This window comes from Heterodontus francisci, chromosome 23, assembly GCF_036365525.1.
Source record: "Heterodontus francisci isolate sHetFra1 chromosome 23, sHetFra1.hap1, whole genome shotgun sequence".
In the NCBI taxonomy this organism is placed as follows: Eukaryota; Metazoa; Chordata; class Chondrichthyes; order Heterodontiformes; family Heterodontidae; genus Heterodontus; species Heterodontus francisci.
Window position 1 is genome coordinate 16,736,019 of NC_090393.1, and position 23,147 is coordinate 16,759,165.

The 23,147-nt window shown below is 43.9% G+C and overlaps 1 protein-coding gene across 3 annotated transcripts in view; it reads left to right on the forward strand.

Moving 5' to 3' along the window:
- fam222aa (family with sequence similarity 222 member Aa) overlaps positions 1-23,147 on the forward strand; it is a 354,535-nt gene that overhangs the window by 199,300 nt on the left and 132,088 nt on the right. For all 3 annotated transcript variants that reach the window (XM_068054765.1, XM_068054764.1, XM_068054766.1), the window contains exon 2: positions 6,188-6,318. In XM_068054765.1, coding sequence (XP_067910866.1) covers positions 6,237-6,318 — 82 coding nt within the window. In that variant the 5' untranslated portion in view covers positions 6,188-6,236. The remainder of the gene's footprint in view (positions 1-6,187; positions 6,319-23,147) is intronic.

Below are 23,147 nucleotides of genomic sequence, written 5' to 3' on the forward strand. Positions count from 1 at the left end.
GAGAACAACCCCAGCTTCTCCAGTTTATCTACGTAACTGAAGTCCCTCATCCCTGGAACCATTTTCATAAATCTTTTCTGCACCCTCTCTAATGCCTTCACATCCTTCCTGAAGTACGATGCCCAGAATTGGACACAATACTTCAGTTGAGGCTGAAGCTGTGTTTTATAAAGGTCCATCATACCTCCTTGCTTTTATACTCTGCCTGCATTTGTAACACCCAGGATTCCATCTGACTTTGGAACCACTTTCTCAACCTGCACTGCCACCTTCAACGATTTGTGCACATATAACACAAGGTCTTTCTATTCCTGCAACCCCTTTTAGAATTGTACCCTTTATTTTCTATTGCTTCTCTTTGTTATTCCTACCAAAATGAATCACTTCATACTTCTGTGTTAAATTTCTCTGCCACTTGTCCTCCCATTCTAGCAGCTTGTCTCTGTCCTCTTGTAGTCTATCCTATCCTCCTCATGGTTCACAATACTTCCAAGTTTTGTGTAATCTGCAAATTTTGAAATTGTGTCCTGTACACCAAAGTCTACATTAATGTTACGACCGAGGTGGGAGGAGTGCACTGTGAATTCAGTCCCACTTCTCTGCAGGTCACAACATATATTTGACTGTTTCGGTAAGTGGGAAAATTTAATTTTTCCCCAGAATAAAGTACACCAACCAGCTTTTTTTAATAAACAAAATTATCCATTTAATATAAACCAAGTCTTAACCAGTAATAAAGTAAAACATACCCACAAAATTGAAATATTAAAGCCCCTTATTTATCTTAGCCTTCACGTGCACACACACATACACAACCAATTAACCAGGAAAAAATAAAAGGGATATTTAAAACAGCGAATAAAGTGATTCACTATCTCCAATGACAAAAGGATCACAAATGCAGTCAGTAAGTAGTTTGGGTGCCAAACTCAGCAACTCCCAAGCTGCCTGCTCCCTCACCTACCTTCCTGGGCTGCCTGTTTGCACTTTTGCTTTACATGCTTCCTGGCTCTCCTGCCCAAACAAATACTTCCTGGCCCACTGAGAGGTGTGATGTCGGGAGCAATGGAGATGCGCAAGTGATGCCACGACAGCGTGAAAAGTGAAGAAGAGTGAAAAAACTAAAATAAGAGATGGGGAGGAGGGCCAAGTGACTTTGTTCTGATGAAACGTCACTAACCTAAAACGTTAACTTTGCTTCTCTCTCCACAAATGCAGCCAGACCTGCTGAGTATTTTCCAGCACTTTTTGTTTTTATTTCAGATTTCCAGCATCTGCAGTATTTTGTTTTTATTAACATATTAGACTTTGTTGTAGGTTTACCAGTGGCTCATATTAATTAGAATGACATGGCAAACCAAATCTTTTTTTGGGATTCAGCCCAAAAATGGCTTGTCAACTATATTAAATTAGTTTAAGTGAATTGTGAGCAAAGATGGGCTAAAGAATATCAAAACAAAATTTTCTTTGAGCTTCACAGTGGTGCAGTGGTTAGTACCACAGCCTCACAACTCCAGCGACCCGGGTTCAGTTCTGGGTACTGCCTGTGCGGAGTTTGCAAGTTCTCCCTGTGACCGCGTGGGTTTCCGCCGGGTGCTCCGGTTTCCTCCCACAGCCAAAGACTTGCAGGTTGATAGGTAAATTGGCCATTGTAAATTGCCCCCAGTGTAGGTAGGTGGTTGGAGAATTGTGGGGATGTGGTAGGGAATATGGGATTAATGTAGGATTAGTATAAATGGGTGGTTGTTGGTCGGCACAGACTCGGTGGGCCGAAGAGCCTGTTTCAGTGCTGTATCTCTAAATAAATAAATTAAATAAATTCAGGATTATTTCTGCCGAAATTAGGAGTGCTTACCAAAACCAGTTACATTCACCCCGCTCAGCCCTATTCTCTAACTATAAAATCTCTTTACTGCCTTGTGCCTGCTGCCCAGTGCTTCTATTTTTTCATAACTTCATTGATTCCTTCTTGAGAGAAATGGTGAGTGGTGGCCATTCAGATACAGCATCCTCAGGGCAGAATTTGTGCAGCCGCTTGAAGCGGGAATGGTGGCTTGGGGGGGGACGGAGAATAACGACAGAAGTGTTTGCCTGGAAATCTGGCCTCGTGATGTCGGTTCCGGATTTAGTCAGCGGCGAGAAAGCACCAAGGTGGCATCATCACCTCAACGCGATGGGAATGTATTTTTAAATTGCTGAGCAGCTAATCTTAATGCATTTGCATGTAATTCATCACAATCTAATGGGGGAATTGGGAATACGTGGGCGGCTGGCATTCAAGTGTCTTCGGGTTCAAGACAGTTGAAAGCTGGCGGCACCAATGCAAGGCTTCATTTCCGTGATGGGTAGGCAGCCATGAACAGCACCGCATGGGTGAGAGTGGGGTGCGAAGGCCATTTTCAGACTGCTGTGTTATGCACTTGCAATCTGCAAGGGGTTGGGGTCTCGGGGGCTCTGTGAGGGGTCTTGGGTTTGGGTGGTTGTATCAGGTGAACAGACTTTTGGGTGAGATGCATGGTTGCTAATATTGCTGGATGAGAGGGTTGGCCATCAGCAAGGGTGGGCACTGAGGACCATCAGGCATTCTGCCAGGAGAAGTAGCAACAGCTCAGTTGCCAGAGCAGGATCAGCGCTACATCGGTGCTCTGTAGGCCCACTGGTCACCTTGCATGGGTCTCATACACCTTGGCTTTTTGGGCGCTCATGGCGTGATGCAGCGTCTCTGATGGAGGGAAGGCCAAGAGGCAGCTGTGCCTGCCCGCGAAGCTCCGTGACAAGAGCAGCAGTAGCCGCCCATGCCAAGAAGGGCCCACCCACACAAGTGTGTGTACCGGACTCGAATCAGCTACCTCAAAATGTCAAAGCGCTGTTGACAGCGAACATTTATGTGCCTTGCTGTAGGACAAGGTGCGATCTATGGGATTTGGGGGTCACCCTATGCTAGTGACCCTGAAGATCACCGTGGCACAGAATTTTTACGCGTCTGGATCATTCCAAGGAACTGCTGGGGGCATATGTGGGGTCTTGCAGTCAACAGCCTATCGCTGCATTAAGGAGGTATCTAATGTCCTGTTCAAAAGGACCAGCAACTGTGTGCGCTACCAGACCGGCCCTGACAGTCGGGCTGAGAGGGCCATCAGATTCAGGGTTGTCGCTGGATTTCCCCGGGTGCAAGGTGTGATAGATTGTTTGCATGTGGCCATTAAGGCTCCAATGGACCAGCCAGCCACCTTCAACATGAGGGTCTTTCATTCCATCAACATTCAACTGATCGACCACCTGCAGGTGTGTGCTTACTTTCCGGAAAGTAGCTGGAAAGCTTATATATGGTCCCAGGTGCCAGAGCTTTTCAGGACCCCCCACTCGCCTTCAGTGAAGGATTCTTGAAGACTTGGTAACCTGTGGAATTCTCTACCGCAGAAAGCAGTTGAGGCCAAATCATCAAATATATTCAAGAAAGAGTTAGATATAGTTCTTGGGGCTAAAGGGATCAAGGGATACAGGGAGAAAGCAGGAACGACGGTGGGAGGCATTGCAGAAGGATAGTGCGGTCAACCGTGTCAAAGGCTGCAGGCAGGTCGAATAGGATGAAGAGGAATATTTACCATTGTCACAGTCACATTGGATGTCATTTGTGACTTTGAAAGCTTTCAGTACTATGGCAGGGGCGAAAACTTAGTTCGAGGGATTCAAACATGGAGTTCCGGGAAGATGGGCATGGGTTTGGGAGGCAACAGTGCATTCAAGGGCTTGAGAGAGGAAAGGGAACTGGAAATGGGGGAGTAGTTTGCAAGGGTGGAGGGGTTCAAGAGATTTTTTTTTGAGGAGAGGGGTGATGGGTGATTTGAAGGAGACGGCGACAGTACTGAAGAGAGAGAACTGTTAACAATATCAGCTAACACGGGAGCCAGGAAGGGAAGTTGGGTGCACCGCAGCTTAGTGGGAATAGGGGCGAGGGAGCCTAGTCCCACTAAATTCATTTTTTAATAAGTTCTGGAAATGAAAAACTGGCAGCAGTAAAAGTGACCATGAAACCATCAGATTGTCATGAAAAGCAAACTGCATCAGTAAAGTCCTTTTAGGGAAGGAAATCTGCCATCCTTATACAGTCTGGTGTGTATATGATTCAGTGGCACTGTGGTTGACTCTCAGCTGCCCTCTGAAATCGTCAAAAACAAGCCATTCAATTATATTGAGCTGCTGTAGTGCAATGCTTCAAGAAGGCCCACCACCACCACCACCTTGGGACATTTATGGATGGGCAATAAATGCTAGCCTTGCAGCAATGCCCTCATCTTGAGAATGAATTGAAACATTTTTTATAAATCTCAACCAGTTTGCAGTTTTAAAGCTGCCATTTCATTTTATACTAGCTTTGGGCAAATCAGGTCATTGGCAGATTACAAAAAACAATATTTTTTCCTCCAACCTAAAAGAGGTATTTTTAAAAAATGTTTTTTCCCCTCCAGTTTCTACTTGCACCCTCAAAAAAAGGTTTGTAAGGAAACTTCCTTCAGCCATGATGGCTACTGACTAGCATCATTTCACTTTCAAATATTTCAGTTCATGTATTAAATGTTGGCAGATATATACAGAATATATTGGCATGGTTATAATGTTTTATAAAGATATCGTGTATTTGGTTCTAGTTAACTTGGCAGAGACGAATATTAGCACTGCTCTTACATAGAATTTTTAAAGCTTCTTTTAAGTTTGCCTATTGCAGATGGAGACCATGATATAAATGGTTCTGTCGTGCAGCATACTTCAGGTATCATGCATACTTTCATTTATATGACGCCTGTCACGCTTAATGTCATGTTCAGAAGGAACAGTGATTAAATATGAAATGAACTAGAGGGATTATAAAATAAAAGTTAACTGTTGAACTAAGCTGCAAGAAAATGGATACTTTACTACCCGACAACATGGAGGGAGAGGTCAGGTGATCCCCACCTGTACTGCCAAACAACATGTCTGTTGAAGATGGGACCATTACTAATGTCAGGAATTGCCTTAAAGAGACACTTCGACATGTAAGACAGTCCATTCCATGTTAATGACTCCTATCATCAAAATTGGGCTAGCAAAGACTTTTGCAGACAGACAGACTCCGACGCCAAGGCCAAAATAATAGGCGTGAAATAACACCTATTTATCAAAATGGACCACATACTGACACCATTATGTAACAATGGTTCCCACATCCTGGGACATTAAATGAACACCCCAGGGGAGAGCCTGTTGATTAACTGGCTAAAAATAAAACCTGATGAGTGTTTTTTTTTTAACCTTTAAATGAAGTTACTGCTTGGAGACTCGGAAAGCCATTGCAGCCAGAGAAGTTGAGAGTTCAATCCAGCTAAGCAATGGGCCCTACCAGCACCTTTAATCTTTAATCAACAAAGGCAGAGACTGCAAAGGTGACCTGAGAAGCTCTGCATCTGAGAAATTGAACCAGGACATCCAGCACCAACTCCGGACTGAGTTTTAACTAAAGGAGTGTGCAATACTGTTCTAAAATTTCCTCGCAGAGAAACTCGAGGTTTTAAACAACAAACTCTTTGACAGCAATCAGACTCTAATTGCATGCTATCCTGCACTCTCATCTTTTCTCGTGTGCGTGAGGTTGTAAGCATATTTGGGTGGCTTAAATAAATAGTTAGCTTTCTTTTTAAACCCATGAGAAAACCTGTTTGTCTCTTTATTGGACCCTTAACACTTGTGGACTAAAACACTTTTTGAAACATTATCTGCGGTCAGTTGAGAGATGGAAGTCACCCACATCACTTCCTACCTGTCTGTAACCTGTTGAAACATCTAAAAGCCCTTCACATCGGAACTGCTTTTGGACTATTTTATATAGGTGAATTTCATGTGTGCTGCTCTTGATTATTTGAAAGTTAATGCTTGGGAGTGATTATTGAATTTATGGAGCTTGAGGTAAATGTCCTTGATTAAGTTTTCAGCTGATCTCCAGGCAACAAGAATGGGAAGTACTATTAGAATACCTATTTAACTTGAATTCTTGGGTTTTGAGGAATTTTGTAGGTTTAATTATTTAGCCCTCAGACCCTTTATCTGCACAAACCATTTTGTGACCGTGTCCTTTGCACTCCACCATTGAAGTATTACCATTTCCCTTTTCTCTCAATTAATTGGTTCTTTTTCTTCTTTCATTTAACAGTGTGATAGTTGAGGGCGTTGACTGTGGGAATAGACGCAGCTCCTCCATCATGTTGGCCTGCCTTCAGCGAACACAGAACCCACCTTCACAACGCTTGTCATGTCCCAGTAAAATGCTGGAGCCTCTGAAATGTGAGTGGAATTTGATAGCAGTCTGATGGGGAAGTGTATCAATGCTACCATGGTAATGCAGATGGTGGTTTTGCTTCCATATTTTAGTTGGAATTTTCCTGTATGCACTATTACAAATCTTAAAAAAAACATTGAAAGAGTTTTAGCTTTTCTAAATATTTCAAGGGGCAGGGACGTCTAGGCGTATTTTCTATTTTAAAGTACTCTTCCAACATCTGAAGAAGAACAAAAGAATGCACAGACAGTTTAGATGGTGATAACACAAGAAGAGGCATGAGGTCTGAAATGAAATCAGGAAATGCTGAAAAATTATAGGATGTGCTGGCCCTGAAAAGAGGGGGAAGAAAGCCATCACCCTGAGTACATCCTCCACCAGAGGTATGTTGTGATTGAGTCTAGATCTGAAGCCTAACTCACCTGTCCTCCCAATGGACACTGACAGACCACTACTACATACCCCCAGCATCCTGGTTCAAAAGTAAATGGGAGATATAGCTAATGTCTAAAATTACTTAGGTCAGTGTTCAGACCAAAGAGCTGCAGAGTGCCTCGGAGAAAGATTGGATACTATTCCTGTAGCTTACTTGAGCTTTGTTGAAGTATTATAGGAAGCCAAAGTAGGAATGTGAGGATGAGCTACATTTGCTATAATAGTGCAGTAAAGTACGAGAGCAAAAGTAGCTGGAAATTGAGGGACTGGAAGAATGAAGCGTGAGGATCCCTCTGGAAAGGAGAGGTGAAATGGTGGTAAGTATTGGGATCATGTAGATGGTGGAAGATAATCTGGTGAATGTAGAGGCTAATTAAGTCTCCAACATTACTGAAAAATAAACACTGGTAAGAGTGTCTATTTGCTTAATATTTGGGACACACCCTACTTACCCAAGTCTAAACAACAATTTGGAATTTCCTGAGAGAAATGCAGTTGGACTTTTAATCGCTGAAAATGTGCAGCTGGTCAATGAAAAGAAAACACTGATAAACTTGCTGCTTTTCCAGCCAGAGCTTATATGTTTATAGCAAATTTAATGTAGAAATAGTGTTTCACAAAGGCGCAAGTAACCAAAACCAAGTCGTCTTCTTTGGCCTCCTTGTCTCGGGAGACAATGGGTAAGTGCCTGGAGGTGGTCAGTGGTTTGTGGAGCAGCGCCTGGAGTGGCTATAAATGCCAATACTAGAGTGACAGACTCTTCCACAGGTGCTGCAGAAAAAATTGGTTGTCGGGGCTGTTACACAGTTGGCTCTCCCCTTGTGCTTCTGTCTTTTTTCCTGCCAACTGCTAAGTCTCTTCGACTCGCCACACTTTAGCCCCGCCTTCATGGCTGCCCGCCTTTATGGCTGCCCGCCAGCTCTGGCGATCGCTGGCAACTCACTCCCACGACTTGTGATCAATGGCACAGGACTTCATGTCGCGTTTGCAGACGTCTTTAAAGCGGAGACATGGACGGCCGGTGGGTCTGATACCAGTGGCGATCTCGCTGTACAATGTGTCCTTGGGGATCCTGCCATCTTCCATGCGGCTCACATGGCCAAGCCATCTCAAACGCCGCTGACTCAGTAGTGTGTATAAGCTGGGGATGTTGGCCGCCTCGAGGACTTCTGTGTTGGAGATATGGTCCTGCCACCTGATGCCAAGGATTCTCCGGAGGCAGTGAAGATGGAATGAATTGAGACATCGCTCTTGGCTGACATACATTGTCCAGGCCTCTCTGCCATAGAGCAAGGTACTGAGGACACAGGCTTGATACACTCGGACTTTTGTGTTCCGTGTCAGTGTGCTATTTTCCCACAATCTCTTGGCCAGTCTGGACATAGCAGTGGAAGCCTTTCCCATGCACTTGTTGATTTCTGCATCTAGAGACAGGTTACTGGTGATAGTTGAGCCTAGGTAGGTGAACCCTTGAACTACTTCCAGAACGTGGTCGCCGATATTGATGGATGGAGCATTTTTGACGTCCTGTCCCATGTTCGTTTTCTTGAGGCCAAATTCGTTGCAGGCAGCCGCAATCCTGTCGATGAGACTCTGCAGACACTCTTCAGTGTGAGATGTTAATGCAGCATCGTCATCAGCAAAGAGGAGTTCTTTGAGACTTTCCGTACTTTGGTCTTCGCTCTTAGACGGGCAAGGTTGAACAACCTGCTACCTGATCTTGTGTGGAAGAAAATTCCATTTCTGAAGACTTGAACACCTGTGAGAGCAGCAGGGAGAAGATGATCCCAAACAATGTGGGTGCGAGAACACAGCCCTGTTTCACGCCACTCCGGATAGGAAAGGGGTCTGATGAGGCGCCACTATGCTGAATTGTGCCTTTCATATTGTCATGGAATGAGGTGATGATACTTAGTAGCTTTGGTGGACATCCAATCTTTTCTAGTAGTCTGAAGAGACCACGTCTGCTGACGAGGTCAAAGGCTTTGGTGAAAGCAATGTAGAGGGGCATCTGTTGTTCGCGGCATTTCTCCTGTAGCTGATGAAGGGAGAACAGCATGCCAATGGTCGATCTCTCTGCTTGAAAGCCACACTCTGCCTCAGGGTAGACACGCTCGGCCAGCTTCTGGAGCCTGTTTAAAGCGACTCGAGCGGAGACTTTCCCCACTATGCTGAGCAGGGAGATTCCACGGTAGTTGTTGCAGTCACCGCGGTCACCTTTGTTTTTATAGAGGGTGATGATATTGGCATCGCGCATGTCCTGTGGTACTGCTCCCTCGTCCCAGCACAGGCAAAGCAGTTCGTAGAGTGCTGAGCGTATAGCAGGCTTGGCACTCTTGATTATTTCAGGGGTAATGCCGTCCTTCCCAGGGGCTTTTCCGCTGGCTAGAGAATCAATGGCATGACTGAGTTCCGATTTTGTTGGCTGTACGTCCAGCTCATCCATGACTGGTAGAGGCTGGGCTGCATTGAGGGCAGTCTCAGTGACAACATTCTCCCTGGAGTACAGTTCTAGGCTCAACCCAGCATCCATTTGCTTGCGTTGGTCAGTGATTATGTCCCCTGATTTAGATTTGAGGGGGGCGATCTTGATGGTTGGCCCAAAAGCTCTCAATGCCATCATACATTCCTCTGATGTTTCCGGTGTCTGAGACCAGCTGAATATGACTGCATAGGTGTTGCCAGTAGTCATTTGTGCAGCGCTTCTGGCTGTTTTAAGTGCTATGGATGTTAATTCGCTGGGGGCTTTTTTGTAGTTCAGCAGTGCAATGCGCTTAGCGGCTATGACAGGTTCCAGCTCTTCAAAATGAGATTGAAACCAATCTGCATTCCGCTTCACACATTTGCCATAGGTGGTCATAGATGGCGTCTCTGATGTGGGCCCACTTGGTCTCTGCATCCCCTGTGGGAGTGTTTTGAAGGGCTTTTTCAAGTGAATTTAGAAATTTTTGTAACAGCTGTGAATAAGAAATTCTGCTCGTGTTGATGCGTGGGTGGCCCTTCTGCTTGGAGTGATGCAGCTTCTTTGGTTTGAGTCTAACCTTGCTGCACACCAGGGAGTACTAAAACCAAGTAGTGATGGGAGAAAAGGTAGACGGTGGAACCGAAGATATGATCAAATAGTTGAGTTGTGAGAACGCTTTTAAATGAGGAGGAAAGCTTTTAAGGTAGATATTTCAAAATGTAGTTGAGTGAGAGGGCATGCAAAGGAAACCGGAGTCAGAGAAATAGGAACAGGAATAGGCCATTCAACCCCTTGAGCCTGTTCAGCCATTTGGGTAGATCATGAATCAACAGCACTCAACTCATTTACCCACCTTTGCTCCATTTCTTTTGATACCATCACCTAACAAAAATATATCCATCTCAGTCTTGAAAATTTCAACTGCCCCAGCATCCACAGTCTTTTGGGGAGTAAATTCCAGATTTCCACTACCTCTGTGTGAAAAGTGCTTCCTGATTTCACTCTTAAATGGTCTAATTCCAATTTTCAAATTATTGCCGCTTCTGGATTTCCCCCACCAGAGGAAATTTTTCTGTATCTACCATATTGAATTCCTTTATCGTCTTATCTACTACCTCATGACCAAGTGCCAATTCAAGTCACAAGGTTACCTCTAATTCCTTGAGCTTTCATTTTTGCTAATAATTGCTTGTGCAGTATCTTACCGGATGCCTTCTGGAAGTCCACATAGGCAAGATCCATAGACATTCACCTATCCACCATGTTCATGACCTCAAAAAAATTCAATTTATCAGGCATGACCTACTTTCACAAGTACATGCAACTTTCTTAGCTCAGTGATACTTGTCCAAGTGCTCTGTCAATTTGTGAGATTCCAGTAACATCCCAACAAAGTTAATCAGATAGGTCTATAAGTGACCTAGATTCTCCCTCATTCCCTTCTTAAATAATGGAGTGATTATTTAGGCCCTAGAAATTTGCTAAGTCTCATTCATTTTCTCCATTACAATTTTTTACTGCAACAACCACTTGAATTTATACAGCACCTTTTAATTTACTAAAATGTCCCAAGATGCTTGGCAAAAGTTGGCATCAAGTCAAAGAAGGAGACATTAGAATAGGTGGCTCAAAACTTGGCCAATGAGTTAAGTTTTAAGGAGTGTCTTAAAGGAAGAGAGAATTCAGAGCTTGGGGCCTTACAGCTGTAGGCTGAGCTGCCAGTGATGGGGTGAAACAAGCAAGAGATTGACAAGAGGTCCAAGCTGGTGGAATGCAGAGTCCTTGAATGGTTGTAGGGCTGGAGAGGGTTTCAGAGATATGGAGGGTTTTGAACCAGATGAGAATTTTAAAATCGAGGCATTCGGGGACTGGGAGCCAATGTAGATCAGCAAGCACAGGAGCTAAGGCTCAATCTGTTTAATATCGGTGTGCCATGTTAAAGCTACTCTTTTTGACTTATTTCTGCATTCTCTTGTTCTGCTGGTAGTTTGTCCTCTTCCACCGTGAAAACAGACTGTTCTTTTAACAAGTCTGCTGTTTCCTCCTTATCCATTATAGTCTTGCCTGCATCTATTTTTAACAGGTTCACATTCCCCTTAACCATTCTCTTTCTCTTAATTATAAAAACTTCTGTTAGCTTGTAATGTTTGAAGTTCCTTCTTTCTACTGTAATTATAGAGTTATACAGCACTGAAACAGGCCCTTTGGCCCATTGTGTCCGTGCTGTCCATCAAGCATCTATCTATTCTAATCCTAATTTTCCAGCACTTGGCCCGTAGCCTTGTATGCTATGGTGTTTCAAGTGCTCATCTACATACTACTTAAAGGCAGGAACCCTCAACATTTACCACCCCTTCAGGCAGTGTGTTCCAGGTTCCAACCACCCTCTGGGTGAAACAAATGTTTTCCTCAAATCCCCTCTAAACCGGTCCCTTGCCTTAACTCTATGCCACCTGGTTATTGACACCTCTGCTAAGGGGAAATGTTTCTTCCTACCTACCCTATCTATGCCCCTTCAGTATTTTGTATACCTCAATCAGGTCTCCCCTCAGCCTTCACTGCTCTAAGGAAAACAACCCTAGCCTATCGAGTCTCTCTTCATAGCTGAAATGCTCCAGCCAAGGCAACATCCTGGTGAATCCCCTCTGCAACCTCTCCAGTGTAATCATATCCTTCCTATAGTGTGGCGACCAGAACTGTACACAGTACTCCAGCTGTGGCCTAACTAGTGTTTTATACAGCTGCATCATAACCTCCCTGCTCTTATATTCTGTGCCTCGACTAATAATGGCAGGTATCCCATATGCCTTCCTAACCACCTTATCTACTTGTGCTGCTGCCTTCAGTGATCTATGGACAAGTACACCAAGGTCCCTCTGACCCCCTTGAACTTCCTAGGGTCCTACCATCCATTATATATTCCCTTGCCTTTTTAGTCCTCCCAAAATTCATCACTCACACTTAGGATTAAATTCCATTTGCCACTGCTCTGCCCATCTTACCAGCCCACCTATATCGTCCTGTAATCTAAGGCTTTCCTCCTCACTATTTACAACACCACCAATTTTCGTGTCATCTGCGAACTTACTGGGCATACCTCCTACCTTCACATCTAAATCATTAATGTACACTACAAACAGCAAGGGTCCCAGCACTGATGCCTGTGGTACAACCCTCTACCATCACCCTCGAACTCCTGCCAATAAGCCAATTTTGGATCCAAATTGCCCTGGATCCTATGGGCTCTTACCACCTTGACCAATCTCCCATGCGGGACCTTATCAAAAGCCTTACTGAAGTTTTATCCTCATCTACACTTATAGTCACCTCCTCTCAAAATTCAATCAAATTTGTTAGACATGATCTCCCCTGACAAAGCCATGCTGACTATCCTTGATTAATCCCTGCCTGTCCAAGTGGAGATTAATCCTGTCCCTCAGAATTTTTTCCAATAGTTTCCCTACCATTGATGTTAGACTCACTGGCCTGTAATTATCTGGTTTATCCCTACTACCCTTCTTGAATAATGGTACCACATTCGCTGTCCCCTGGCACCTCTCCTATGGCCAGAGAGGATTTGGAAATTTGTGTCAGAGCCCCTGCAATCTCCTCTCTTGCCTCACATAGCAGCCTGGGATACATCTCATCTGGGCCTGGGGATTTATCCACTTCTAAGCCCGCTAAAACCGCTAATACCTCCTCCCTTTCAGTGCTAATTTGTTCAAGTATATCACAATCCCCCTTCCTGATCTCTACACCTACATCGTCCATCTCCATAATGAACACAGATGAAAAGTAATCATTTAAAACCTCACCTACATCCTCCAGCTCCACACACAGATTACCACTTTGATCCCTGATGGGCCTTACTCTTGCTCTTAATATAAAACGCCTTGGGATTTTCCTTTATCTTACCCACCAGTGTTTTTTCTTGCCCCCCTCTTTGCTCTCCTAATTACTTTTTTAAGTACTCCCCCACCCCCTCTTACACTTTCTATACTCCTCTAGGGCCTCTGCTGTTTTCAGCCCTCAGAATCTGCCATAAGCCTCCTTTTTTTTTTCCTTATCCAATCCTCTATATCCCTTGACATCCAGGGTTCCCTGGACTTGTTGGTCCTCTTCTTCAACTTTATGGGAAAATGTTGGCCCTGAGCTCTCGCTATTTCATTTTTGAATGACTCCCACTGGTCTGATGTAGACTTTCCTACAAGTAGCTGCTCCCAGTCCACTTTGGCCAGATCCTGTTTTATCATATTGAAATTGGCCTTCATCCAATTCAGTACCTTTTATTTCTGGTCCATCTTTGTCCTTTTCCATAACTGCCTTAAATTTTAGATATATGGTCACTATCCCCGAAATGCTCCCCTACTGACACTTCTACCACTTGTCCAGCTTCATTCCCTAAGATTAGGCCCAGTATCACCCCTTTTCTTGTCGGACTTTCTACGTGCTGGCTCAAAAAGCTTTCCTGGATGCACTTTAAGAATTCCGCCCCCTTAAGCCTGTTATATTACTGTAACCCCTCCTTTCTAAGCATCCTGTAACCTGGAATATTTAGCTCCCATTCAGGCCCAGCTGGTAGCCAGGTCTCTGAAATAGTTACTACATCAGCGGACATGTGCCAGAATGTAGAACTGAAGGAGGTTGGAGAGGGATTTGAAGAGGAACTTGTACATGTTGACAGGGTGTTGAGATCACATTGAGGGTTAGGGAATCAGATTGGGCCTGCAATAGCTGATGAAAGAACCAACCCAAAGCGATATCCAACTGACTTGTTGCAGGCACGTATACCTGATGTACCTTCGTGTGCGGCTGCATCAAGCTGTGTGTAGACCTCCAGTACGCAAACTCCAAGTGTCACTACGTGCTGAGGTTCTATCTGTCCCCGGTGTTGCGAAGGATGGGCCTGGTCACATTGCCGCGCAACGCTCCATCCAGTTGGACTGTGCCGTACCACCTATCCTTTGTGGAGCAGTTTCTGCGGAAAAAACACCTTTGACCACCGATCCATCAGGCAGTGGTCTGCACAGAATGTCCTCAAGGCCCTACGGGAAAAGGAGACGGTGGATCCTGTCGGATGGTTCCCCGAGCAGACCGGCAAAGTCATTTGGCAGAATGCCTCATCACCAGAGCTCTCAAACAAGCACCAAAATGTAGCTTGGCTGGTGGTAAGAGCCCTTCCCGTCAGATCCTTCCTGCACGCCCGAAGTCTCACTGCCTCCGCACAATGCCCTCGCGGTGGCTGTGGTGGGGAAGAGACGGTTGCCCACCTCCTTCTGGAATGTGTCTTTGCAAAGCAGATGTGGAAAGAGATGCAGTGGTTTTTGTCGAGGTTCATCCCAAGCAGCTCTAACACAGGAGTCTGTGCTCTACGGGCTGTTCCCAGGGACGCACACCGAGATAAACATCAACTGCTGCTGGAGAACTATCAAATCGGTGAAAGAAACCCCTTGGTCTGCCCAAAGCTTTGCTGGTCTTCCAGCGCAAAGAGTTGTCCACGACCGAATGTTGCAGACTGGCACATTCCAAGGTCCAGGACTACGTGCTGAGGGATGCACTAAAGCTTGGGGCAGCCGCAGCAAAGGCTCAATGGGGAAAGACCACAGTGTAAGGTCCTCCCACCAAGCTGAACTGAGGGGCTGGATCCCTGGGAAACCCGTCGAACTGTATCGGGAAAATTTTGTGTGCTGTAAAATGTAAAAATGTATATGGCATGACAAATGAAAAGGAAGGGTTGTGAGGCAACTCATGATTGTATTGAAGGAAACTGATCACCCTTGCACTGTTTGTATTTTATGACTTGGTGCTGTTTGAAACTGTTTGGTAATGTATTTTTTACAGTTTTTTATGAATAAAGTATATTTTGGAAATAAAAAAATAATTCCTACAGTAGCATAGATGGGAGTGACCATTGCACAGTCCTGATGAAGACAAAGCCTTGTCTTCATAGGGAGGATACCCTTTCGTGCCGTGTGGCACCACCACTATGCTAAATTGGGCAAACTTAGGACTGATCTGCAACTACAAACCGGGCTTCCAAGAGACAGATTGGGTTATCAGCAGCAGAATTTATACCAATCTATAACTTCATGGATTGGTATGTCCCTTGATGCCTTGTCATCCAGTTGGGTGGGCCAAGCCTGGTTTAATGGAGAGTGAAAATGAACTGCTTTTTGCATGCTAAACACCAGAAACAGCATGCTATACGCAGAGCAATGCAGTTACACAACCAGCTGATCGCAGCAAAACTCTAGCCCTGCTGCATCCAGCTGAGAAATATGGTGGATTGTCAGGCAGCTAATGAGAGTGAGAAACTCCATTAACAACCCGACCTTAACTTTGGCAGAACCTAGAACTTTGGTGCAAAAGACAACGCCCAGAGGAACTCTTGCAGCAATGCCTGGGGCTGTGATGATTCACCTCCAACAACCGCAACCAACTTCTTGTAAATGCTACCTTGATTTTGAGTGCATCTGTTCTCACCTCTCCTCTATCTGTTAGCTATTGTGTCCATTAAGGCTATGCTGAGGTTTGGAGCTGAGTGGTTCTGGTGGACATGAACTAAATGAAGTATTTGCCTATATTTTCAGCAAAAAGTACTGAGTGAATGATCATGCTCTGCTTTCTGCTGAAGTCCTTGCCATCATGAAAGCCTGCAGTGTGCCAACTTGATTCACTAGCAAGTAGCTGATTAGGTCATTGTAAGATTATTCATGGTAAGAGTCATCCATAGTGCCATCAGTTGGCACATTTGTCAGTAACCTGCTTAGTTTATCTCCCACTATAACCACTTGGCCCCAGACCTCATCACAGCTTTAATGGGCACAATCTCTTAACTGACAGAGGAGAGGTGGCAGTAGCTGCCCACAGCATCAAGGTTGCATTTCCAAGAAGTGAATCATTGCAGCCCTGGCCCAACCATCTTCACCTATGTTATCATTTACCTTCCCTCCCATCATCAAGTCAGGATTGGAGCTGCTCACTCTTGATTTCACTGCTTAGCTACCTACATATCTCCTCTAATAATGAAGCAGCCAGTGCTGGAAAACATCCAGGCTTGGACTTGCAAGTGACAGGTAACTGTCGTGCTAGGTAATGACCATTTCCAATGTGGGAAAACCCCTCCCCTATCTTGTTCCACTGATCTTTATCATCACCAACATTGCCAGATTCCCGACCATCCACATTTTGGGGCCACCATGACCAGAGCTGAACTGGACCACCAGAATAGGGCAGAGACTGGGCGCTCTGAATTACTCACGTCCTCACTCCTCACAAACCTCTCTACCATCCACAAGGTGCACTGTAAGATTGTGATTAAATATTTCCCACTTCCTTGGATATGTGCAACCATAATAACTTTCAGAAATCTCCACACTATCCAGTACAAAGCAATCTGGTTGATCAGTGCCCTTGCCACTGGATTCAGTATCTAACCCCTTCACCACCAGCACTCTGGCTGCAGTATCTATAACCTATAGGAGGTACTGCAGCAACTCCCCAAGCTTACTTCAACAGTACCTCCCAGCCCCATGATCTCTACCACCAAGAAGGACCAGAACAGCAAGACCATGAGAATATCATTACCTCAAAGTCCCCACCCCTTCCAAGTCACATACTAAGCTAACTGGGACATGTATATCAATTCTTTCATTGTGACTAAGTCAAAATCCTGGAATTCTTTACCTAGCATTGTCACCATAAGAACTACATTGGTTCAAGAAGACCCATCATCACCTGTGGTCAACTATGGATGGACAAGATTTACCAGGATGTTGCCTGGTCTGGAGGGCATTGGCTATGAGGAGAGGCTGGATAGACTCTGATTGTTTTCGCTGGAACGACGGAGGTGGAGGGGTGACATAATAGAGGTTTACAAAGTTATGAGTGGCATGGACAGAGTGGATAGTCAGAAGCTTTTTCTCAGGGTGGAAGAGTCAGTTACTAGGGGGCATAGGTTTAAGGTGCGAGGGGCAAAGTTTAGAGGGGATGTGCGAGGCAAGTTCTTTACACAGAGGGTGGTGAGTGCCTGGAACTTGCTACCGGGGGAGGTGGTGGAAGCAGGTGCGATAGCGACGTTTAAGAGGCATCTTGACAAATACGTGAATAGGATGGGAATAAAGGGATACGGTCCCTGGAAGTGCAGAAGGTTTTAGTTTAGACAGGCATCAAGATCGGCGCAGGCTTGGAGGGCCGAATGGCCTGTTCCTGTGCTGTACTGTTCTTTGTTCTTTGACAGTAATTGCAGTCTTCCCAGCATTCTTTCCTGTGAATAAATAAAACAAAAAAAATTCTCATGCCTGGCTTCCAGGTAATGCTTTCCAACAAATGTCATGCAAGTTTTAAAGTTTCATCATCAGCTCTACAACAGATATTTGTCTCACCATGGTAGAAGACAGCTTGCAACATTCCAGTCACCTTGATGGTTTATGCCATTTACCAGGTTTGCTTTGCTGTCACTGTTTAATCCAGTTCCTTGTGTGAGGGGCTTTGACAGCAATGTGCTTGTCATTTGGTTAACTCTCTCTGGATGGTGCTGAGTGACAAGTTGGAACCACTGTCATTGTTGCACTTCACACTGTGGCCCCTATATGTTGAATTCTCTCAACCTACTCACAGAATGCTACTTTTTGGGCAAATATAGCAGCATTCTGTGCCAGAAATATCCCCCACACAATAGTGAGATGGATGACCAGTTGATATTTTTTTGGTGGTTTTGGTTCAGGGACTATTCACCAGAATGCAGAGATATTTCTTCTCCACTGTTACGACTAAGGCAGGAGGTGTGCATTGCTTATTTTGGTTTCACTTCTCCACAGGTCACAAAACATATTTAAATTATTTCCCACTTAACGATGTGGTCAATCATAGACTCTATTTTTATCCCAGAATAAAACACACCAACTAAGTTTCTTTAATAAACAACAAAATTATCAGTTTATTATAAAGCAGGTCTTAACCAGTAATGAAGTAAAGCATAAACACACATAGAAATATGAAAGTTCCCTTTTTACCTTAGCCCCCTCAAACTCTCTCTCTCTCGCACACACGCACACCGGTTAACCAAAATAATAAAGGAATTTTTCTTTTTAGAGCTCTATTACAGACAAAAAGCACTTGGGCTGAATGCTTGCTCATGAAGGAACAGCAGATGAGATATGTTGTATGCTAAGAGGTCTTCAATTGCTAATTAAATCATGAGCATAAGCTGGAAGAGCCTTGATGTGTTGCTGAATGTTGACACCTCCAACAATGCAAAATTTCCTCAGTACTACAATGGACTGTTAAACTAGATTATGCAAATATGTCATAAAAAGGGGACAAGCCCACAACCTTTTGGTCCAGAAGTGAGAGCTCTATGAATTAAACCAAGTTCACATATCACCAAAGTTTGCTGGGGATGAGGGGAGTGTGGGGGAAATTAGCATTGTCCTCAAGATAAAAGCATCCAATTGCTGTGCCTGATTTAAAAGACCAAGTGGAACTTCACAATTTGATCAGTAAGGTAATGAACCTCCTTGGGACATGCTGTGTATTAATATTTTTTGTTAACAGGTAATACAAATTTTGAGAAACTCATGGCTCCCTAATGGTTGTGAAAGCACAACCTCCTGTAGTACTATACCATAAAGTTCATTTGATTTCTGGTCTGTGATGAGTTAGCAGGGTAATACAATGGTCTTAATGTCCCTAGACTAGGGAAGGAAGAGTTTTTTTTTTAAAGTCAGCCAAGGGTCCCACTTCTCAGTGTTATCCAGTGTTTCCTGCTACTAATTATGCCTATGTGAATGTCAGGTGAGAACAGGATCATGCTCATATGAATGTCTGTCTAGAGTTGTACATGAAGAATGGCCATTTGAGAAAGACCAGAAAGGTTGCATTCAGACTCTGGGCCACTCTGGTCTCAATATTCTAATTTGATTGGGGGGGGGGGGGGGCGGCGGGTGCGGAATAATGCAATGGCTCAATCAATAGGATGATGGGTTCTGCAGTTTTCCCTACCCCATTCCTGGTCAGAGTATCTAAAATGAGCTACTTGATTTCAACCAGAAGAATAGATAGAGAATTTCCCCAAGAGAGGGCTACCAACCCCTTCTAACCGATTACAATAACAGTAATAATTACATGTTTTAAAAAAAATGTAACTCCATAAATGCTGCTTTTAAAGAAGTTACCACACACAATGATCAGTTTTGTGTTCTTAACAAAACGATTTCTTCAACTATTTGTGACAGATAAAATCACATTGCTTGCTACAAAGCTTAAGTTATGAGCGGCATGGACAGAGTGGATAGTCAGAAGCTTTTTCCCAGGGTGGAAGAGTCAGTTACTAGGGGACATAGGTTTAAGGTGTGAGGGGCAAAGTTTAGAGGGGATGTGCGAGGCAAGTTTTTTTACACAGAGGGTGGTGAGTGCCTGGAACTTGCTGCCAGGGGAGGTGGTGGAAGCAGATACGATAGCGACATTTAAGAGACATCTTGACAAATATATGAATAGGAAGGGAATAGAGGGATATGGGCCCCGGAAGTGCAGAAGGTGTTCGTTTAGGCAGGCATCAAGATCGGCGCAGGCTTGGAGGGCCGAATGGCCTGTTCCTGTGCTGTACTGTTCTTTGTTCTTTAAGCACATGGTATTGTGCTATGCATCAGACGATAATCAGACTGACACTCAAAAGTGAGTGTTGAATTCTATATATTGTTTGTAATAAATAAGTGCAAAACTGCATAAATTTATACAAAATTATCCTTCATTTTATGCGTTTTTCCAGCTTCAACAGAAGTTAACGGAGGAAGGAAAGAGGTAAGTTTTGGCATACATTTCATGACACACCACTGTGTCTCTTTATGCCAATAATTTTTAAGAGTTATTATTCAGTTCTCCCTCATCCTCATTTAACCACAACTCTTTTTTTCAATTGCTGTTAGTCGAGCTGGGGGAGAAGAGATTGTAATGAGGTGTGTCTCTAATACTACAAGCAGTTCATTGGTAGAACTGCATTTACTTCAATATTAGATGTAGTTTATAAAGCACAAAAAAATTAAGCCTGGGGTGCAATCCATTAATGAATTAATATTTTACTCTTGGGGCATGGGGGGTTGTGGTGGGGAGGAAGGTTCAAATTTAGTGTAGCTTATGTACAATAAAGATGTGGAGAATGAGAGAAGGCCATTTAGTCGCCTTCTCAGGCCATGTACAATTTCTCTCATGGTCTCCCATCCACCCATTTAATCTCCTGGAGGAAAGTTCTGCAAAAATAATCCCTACTCCCGAAGGCTCATAGTGCTTCTAAGAACCACAGCACTTTTATTCATCTTGCGATGTGCGTGTCACTGGCAAAGCCGGTAATTATTGCCCATCCCAAGTTGCCCTGAGAAGGTGAAAGTGGGTAGCCTTCTTGATTGGAAAATACAAGAACCATTTATCTATTTTTTTTTATTCATATCCGTACCTGTGGGTCCTGGTGGATGTCACATTGCTTGGGAATAGTCTCTTTGGACCCTGCTGAGATGGCCAAAAGGCTTTTCATGGTCTTCATTTTTAAAAAGTCCTAGTCTAGGTTAAACCTTGTTGTACAAGACTAGTCAAAGCCATTCGCTTTCATGATTCAGATCTTTTTGGACATCTATCAGAAGTGTTTGCCCATATGCAAAATCCAGCATCAAGCTGTAAAGTGGTACAATTATCTTAGTAGGACAAGTAGTGAAAAACTTGTATTATGTGCTGGTAAATTGTATGGCTTTAACCTGTTAATCTAGCAATAACCCCTTTGTGCACTTAGGGGTCTCTAATCCGCAGCTCTTGCCAGCGTGCACCCAAGATCCCTGCACTTGGATTAGTAGGCTGTGTAGGTGGGGAGTTCGTCTGCATTCATATCAGACAAAGAGAAACTCTGCCTTTGTAGCAACGCATAACAACCTGCATTTATGTAGCACCTTTAACATAGTAAAATGTCCCAAGGCTTTTCGTAGGAGTGTTATCCAACAATATTTGACACCGAACCTATAAGGAGGTATTAGGACAGGTGATCAAAAGCTTGGTCAAACGCAGGTTTTAAGGACTATTAAAGGAGGAAAGAAGCAGAGAGGGGTTCAGGTAAGGAATTCCAGAGTTTAGGACTTAGGCAGCTGAAGGTAAAGCTGCTGATGTAGCCATCATTTAAATAGCCATTTTGCAGGGAAGTTTACTCGTTATTAACTTATGATGTGTAGGTTTTACGAATGGACTATTGGCTTTTCCTATCGTGAAAGAGTATTTCACACAGAAGTCAAGCTGCAGTTTAGCTAATTTCCTTCTTACAAGCTCAGTAATTAGTCTGATGCTTTAGTTTGTCCTCTGGCTTCCTTTCAATTGATAGTATATGAATCTGCCTCACTTGTAGGCCGCAATCTGGCCAACACTACTGTGAAATCCTATTATCCTTAAGTTGATGGTTAATTATTAATTTCAGTTAAGGGGGAGGCCGAATAAATTTTAGGCTTCTGTCAAAGCTGCATGCCATTGACATTTATAAAATGGGACACCCTCCCTATACTCCACCTCTTTAGCTGGAAATTTTCTTTGTGATATCTGCAGGCTTTAGTTAAATTTTTTAATGGACTAATGTCTGTCTTGTATGAAAGCATAATATAGTCTCTTGTACAGCAGGCAGAATGTGTAGCATTTTAAATTAATTATTCTTCAAGTATTCAAAAATCTCCCACAGTTTATAGCATTTTACCCAAATAGGGCAAGGCTAATATTTCCAATTTGAAGGACACTGTTGATTTCATGGCTGTTTCAATTGCGAAATCGTTTTCTGTTGTTAGCCTTTTCTCTTCAAGTTGGTGCTTACTGTAAGTTACCTTCATAAATGCTTCCTTTGGGACCCATAAGAAAACTGAATTCTAGAGAACTGCTTTCCAATGAACTGCTAGAAGATCAAGTTAGTAATTATTTGTAGAAATGAGTGCTTTTTTTATTGTTGAGAGAACAATAAAGAGAAAAAGGGGACAAGACTGAATTGAAAATTGAATTATATGCATCATAAAGTCTAATAATGGAGAAAAATAGAAAATGCTTACAATCTGAAATAACAAAATATACAGGTGGTCAGTAGCCTTTTGAAGGATAGATAGCAGGTTTTGTTTTATTTTATTCATTCGTGGGATGTAGGAGTTGCTGGCTAGGCCAGCATTTATTGCCCCATCCCTAATTACCCTTGAGAAGGTGGGGGTGAGCTGCCTTCTTGAACCTTTGCAATCCAACTGGTGTAGGTACACCCATAGTGCTGTCAGGCAGAGAGTTCAGGGTTTTGATCCAGCGACAGTGAAGAAACGGCAATATATTTCCAAGTCAGGATTGTGTGTGGCTTAGAGGGGAACTTGCAGATGGTGGTGGCCCCACACATCTGCTATCCTTGTCCTTCTAAGTGGTAGAGGTTGCAGGTTTGGAAGCTGCTGTCGAAGGAGCCTTAGTTATTGGCTGCAGTGCATCTTGTAGATGGTACACTCAATCACTGTGCTTCAGTGCTAGAAGGAGTGAATGTTGAGGGTGGTGAATGGGGTGCCAATCAGGCGGGCTGCTTTGTCCTGGATGGTGTCGAGCTTCTTGAGTGGTGTTGGAGCTGCACCTATCCAAACAAGTGGAGAGTATTCCAACACACTCCTGACTTGTGCCTTGTAGATGGTGAACAGGCATTGGGGAGACAGGAGTTGAGTTACTCGCCGCAGAATTCTCAGCCTCTGACCTTGTAGCCACAACATTTATATAGCTGGTCCAGTTAAGTTTCTGGTCAATGGTGATTCCCACCCCCCCCCACCCCCCCCCAGGAATGTTGATAGTGGGAGATTCAGTGATGGTAATGCCGTTGAATGTCAAGGGGAGATGATCATTGCCTGGCACATGTGTGGTTCATATGTTACTTGCCACATATCAGCCCAAGCCTGGATGTTGTCC